Genomic DNA, 4,743 nt, shown 5'->3' with positions numbered 1-4,743 from the left:
CAGTTACACAACAAATGAATTATTTATCTTTTTTGCATCAAGGAAGAGAAAAGCATTTAGTTAGGAGCCTTATTTATTTATCTTGTATGTGTGCGTGCACAACAGAGAAAAAGAGAGAGAGAGAGAGAGAGAGATTTTCTTTATAGGGAGAGCTGAAAATCCCTATTGAAGGGAGGGGGGCATGATAAGCCGATCGAAACACAGCTGTACGTCCTCCTTGCTTCTCCCACTTCTCCCACGTCCTCCGCTCCCCCTCCTCACAATAAGACTATGACTTTGTTACATAACAGAACCCAAGTACCCTTCTGGCTATTGCTGATACACAAGATTATGTTACAAGGGCTCCCTTCGCCAAAGCTTATCAACATAGCAGGCAATGCTAATCCAACCCACATCCCCCCACCCTCCCCATTCCCACCGCTCTCCGCTCAGCTCCCCCCACCGTCCCTGTGAAACTAACAAACCTAGCTGTCTTTTTTCATATTTCAAGGCCCCCCTAATTGATGCCTCTTCTTGTCTCTTGTGTGTTTCCTTTCCAGATTTCAGCGACAGATGGATCTCTCTCTCCCTTTCTCTCTCTCTCCCTCCTTCTCTCTCCCCTCCCCACTTTCTTCTCCTCTCCCTATATTGTGTGTGTGCGTATGTTTTCAACACATTTGATCTGAAGTTCTGAAGCATTTTGGAGGGAACCCGAGAGAGGAGGAGGAGGAGGAGGAGGAAGCGGCGCCCAGGGAGCGTGAGCAACACCAAGGTGGTTCTGCCTTGCTCTCCCAATCACGTCATGGCGTTGTCGAGGGGAGGCCGTGGAGGAGTCACACAAAGAAGATTCGATGTCCAATGTTTTGTTTTTATTTGGCTTTAAGAAGAAGCACAAATATATTCCACCACCACCACCTCCCCTCATTCCAAGAACAGTTTTCACCCTGATTGACCACCAAAGCCAGTCGGTTGCATCTCCATCTTGTGCGTGAATTTGTGTGGAACGGGGCGCATGTGATGATGGTGGCATCAAGGAGAACTGGGATGCACTTGCCTTTACCTTGCTAAGCTCCAAGAGGGTGACTCGCCCTCTGACCTTTTCACCCCACGTTTCTCACGGCGTGTTTGTGCACGCGGTGTCCTTTGCCTCTCTTTTGGCCTAAAAGGGGGGGCACCGTAGCCCAACATGCTCCGTCTGGGATTCTGGGTGGCTACCCTGCTCTGTGTTTTTGTCCCTGACGTTGTCCGCAGTGACTGCTGGTTGATTGAAGGAGACAAAGGTTACGTGTGGCTGGCCATCTGCAGCCAGAACCAGCCTCCGTACGAGACCATCCCCCAGCACATCAACAGCACGGTGCACGACCTGCGGCTGAATGAGAACAAGCTCAAGGTGGTGCTCTACTCCTCACTCAACCGCTTTGGGAACTTGACTGACCTCAACCTCACCAAAAACGAGATCTCTTACATTGAGGATGGCGCCTTCATGGGACAGTCCAACCTGCAGGTGCTGCAGCTGGGCTACAACAAGCTTACCAACCTGACAGAGGGCATGCTGCGTGGCATGGGCCGCCTCCAGTTCCTCTTTGTGCAGCACAACCTGATCGAGGTGGTCACCCCCAACGCCTTTGGCGAATGTCTCAGCCTCATCAGCATCGACCTGTCCTCCAATCGCCTGAGCCGACTCGAGGGGAGCACCTTCACCGGCCTGAGCAACCTGATGGTGTGCGAACTTGCCGGGAACCCTTTCAACTGTGACTGCAACCTCTATGGCTTCCTCGTGTGGCTGGTGGCCTTCAACAATGTCACGAAAAACTACGACCGCCTGCAGTGCGAGACCCCCCGTGAGTTTGCCGGCTACCCACTTCTCATGCCTCGGCCGCACCACAGCCGCAACGCCATCACCATTTTCAAGTCCATGTGTGGGGATGGCACTTTCCCACCCATTTCCAGGATCAAACCTACACAGTTGATCACAGATCCTCAGAGGGACCCAGATGACAATGCTGAGAACTCGGGCATTAGCCCAGGGGACTTCCTCTCAGTCGAACCTCCTGCGTCTTCCACCACAGATTCCTCCTTCAACCCCAGTATCAAGCTCCAGCAGGTGACGATCACCTCAGCTGCCTTGGTGGTGACAATTCCATCACCCTTCAGCAAGATGTATGTGCTGGTTCAGTACAATAACAGCTACATCTCTGATGTAATGACTCTGAAGAAGAAGAAGGAAGTTGTCACTCTCACTCACCTGAAGGCTCACACTGATTATACCTTCTGTGTGGCTTCTATACGCAACTCCAAACGCTATAACCACACCTGCCTCTCTTTTGCCACCAGGAGCAAAGGGACCAAGGAAGTGATTCCCAACACCTCCACTACTACCCACTACATCATGACCATCTTAGGCTGCCTTTTTGGGATGGTTATTATCCTTGGCATCATCTACTATTGCCTGAGGAAGCGTAGGATGCAAGAGGAGAAGCAAAAGTCCCTCAATGTCAAGAAAACAATTTTGGAAATGCGTTATGGCTCAGATATTGATACCAGTTCAATTGTACATCCGTCTCAGAAGTTGGGAGAGCCCCCAGTCATCCCTGTCTCACGGATGTCCTCTCTTCCATCCATGATTGGAGAGAAAATGCCTTCGTCCAAATCTATGGAAGCTGGCATGGAGACTCCCAAGGTCACTACCAAGGGCAATTACATTGAGGTTCGGACAGGTGGTGGGGATGGGATGGACAGGTCACAGCGGGATGATGACCTCCATGAACTGGACAATGGCCAAGGTTCAGCCGCTGAAATCTCGACCATTGCCAAGGAAGTGGACAAGGTAAACCAGATAATCAACAACTGCATTGATGCCCTCAAACTGGACACAGCCTCTTTCTTGGGGGGAGGGGGTGGTGTTGATTCTGACATGGGTTATGAATGCCAGTCCATACCAGCCAGTTCCACTGGTGGGATGGAGCGGCCAAGTTTCCTTTCACCACCTTACAAGGAGAGCTCCCACCATCCACTGCAGCGCCAGCTCAGTGCAGATGCTGCTGTGACCAGGAAAACCTGCAGTGTCTCCTCTAGTGGCTCTATCAAGAGTGCCAAGGTCTTCAGCCTTGATGTACCTGACCACCCACCATTGAGTAAGGCAGACTCAAAGTATATTGAGAAAGGAAGCCCACTCAACAGCCCTTTGGATCGTCTTCCCCTTGTGTCCCCAGGTGCCATCCACCACCTGGAGGTGAAACCTTCCTATCACTGCAGTGAACACCGGCATTCTTTCCCAGCTCTCTACTATGAGGAGAGTGGTGACACCTTAAGCCAGCGGGTGTCCTTCCTTAAGCCGCTCTCCCGTTCCAAGCGGGACTCCACATATTCTCAGCTCTCACCAAGACATTACTTCTCAGGCTATTCCTCTAGCCCAGAGTACTCCTCAGAGAGCACCCATAAGATCTGGGAGCGTTTCCGGCCTTACAAGAAGCACCACCGGGAGGAGGTTTACATGGCGGCTGGCCATGCTCTGCGGAAGAAAGTCCAGTTCGCCAAGGATGAAGATCTGCACGATATCTTGGATTACTGGAAAGGTGTCTCTGCTCAACAGAAGTTGTGACTCTCTCATTAAAAGGAAGAAAAACCAACCACACACACAAAAATCAAAAAAATATACCCACCTGACTGTGAAAAAAAAAAAAAACCTGACAAAAAGAAACTGAAAACCATTTCTTAAAGTTTACAAAAAAAGAACAGGAAAAAAAACCCAAGTGAAATGAATTGTCTCTACTATGTTACAGGGACCATAGTTATTCCTTCAGATGGTGGGGAGGAGACACTTGCTTTTATACTGTGTTGAACTGAGGGAGATGACTGTTAGGGGAGATACTGGGCTTGTACGTAGCATAGGTGGGAGGAAAAGGATGCCATTGAGGCATAGATTAAGACACTAACCATCACTTTTCTCTTCCTTTTATTTTGTCCCAGAAAAGGGTAGGGTTTTGCTCATTCCCCTGACAAAAGTGAGGGGGCAGTGATTCCGCTTTCTTACCTTTCTCTTTCCTGTGCTTAAAAGGGTCCTCTAAAAGTCATCCTTGGGCATGAGAGTCAGTTTCCCAGGAGTGGTTCACACATAGCTGGGCGTAAGATTTAAATGACCCAACCATGTGATCAATTGTGTGGGTGCCAAGTATGGAGTTAGCTCCGTGCTGTGGGCACAGTTGTGAAATCTGCGGTAAAGTCCCAATGGGCCCATGGTTGAGGCCACTCAAATGTTATCTCAGATACACTGGAGCCAGTCGCAAAACAAAGGGTTGGATCGAGGCTTAAGACACTCTCAGAACTCAAGGTGGCTAAAGTTAGCCATGTCTAATTTCAGCCACATGGATTTCAGTGGGTCTCAGTCTGACTAAGTCTGGGCCCAACCCACTGACTACCCTAACATTGAAAGGACCCTGAAGGCAAGAGAAAGAAGTGGCATCACCCAAAGGAATGCCCCCCTTTGTGCTCAGGGTCTTCTAGGCCTGCTCCCACCTCCCCCATATCCTTGCTGAGATTTGTGCAAACAAAAACAAGAGCAAAAAGGGAAGCTTTCTTGGCATATCCTCAGCTGCCTATGAACATTGTCCAGTGTAGGTTGCTGCAGGACGTACTGGCTTCCTTTATTGTAGAAGGGGCTGGGAGATGGAGGGGGGGGTCTATAATAGGGTCTCCTGTCTTTTCTGTAATCCTTCCCATTTGTCAGGAAGAGAGAGAGAGAGAGAGAGAGAGAGAGAGCACCAA

General features: G+C 49.9%; 1 protein-coding gene across 1 annotated transcript; it reads left to right on the top strand.

Moving 5' to 3' along the window:
• Positions 1-1,165: 1,165 nt before the first annotated feature.
• On the top strand, positions 1,166-4,348 carry ELFN2 (extracellular leucine rich repeat and fibronectin type III domain containing 2). The gene has a single exon (XM_063134589.1). It carries the CDS (start codon positions 1,166-1,168, stop codon positions 3,578-3,580), a length of 2,415 nt encoding a protein of 804 aa, XP_062990659.1. The 3' UTR covers positions 3,581-4,348.
• The last annotated feature ends 395 nt before the right edge of the window (positions 4,349-4,743 follow it).

The sequence above is a fragment of the Elgaria multicarinata genome, chromosome 9 (genome assembly GCF_023053635.1).
Source record: "Elgaria multicarinata webbii isolate HBS135686 ecotype San Diego chromosome 9, rElgMul1.1.pri, whole genome shotgun sequence".
Lineage (NCBI taxonomy): Eukaryota > Metazoa > Chordata > Lepidosauria > Squamata > Anguidae > Elgaria > Elgaria multicarinata.
Note: the sequence above shows the minus strand (reverse complement) of the source record. Positions and strands in the feature narration are given on the sequence as shown.

What these genes read in the sequence shown, in the direction of transcription:
- ELFN2 (XM_063134589.1), top strand. Translation starts at nt 1,166, where the DNA reads ATGCTCCGTCTGGGATTCTGGGTGGCTACCCTGCTCTGTGTTTTTGTC.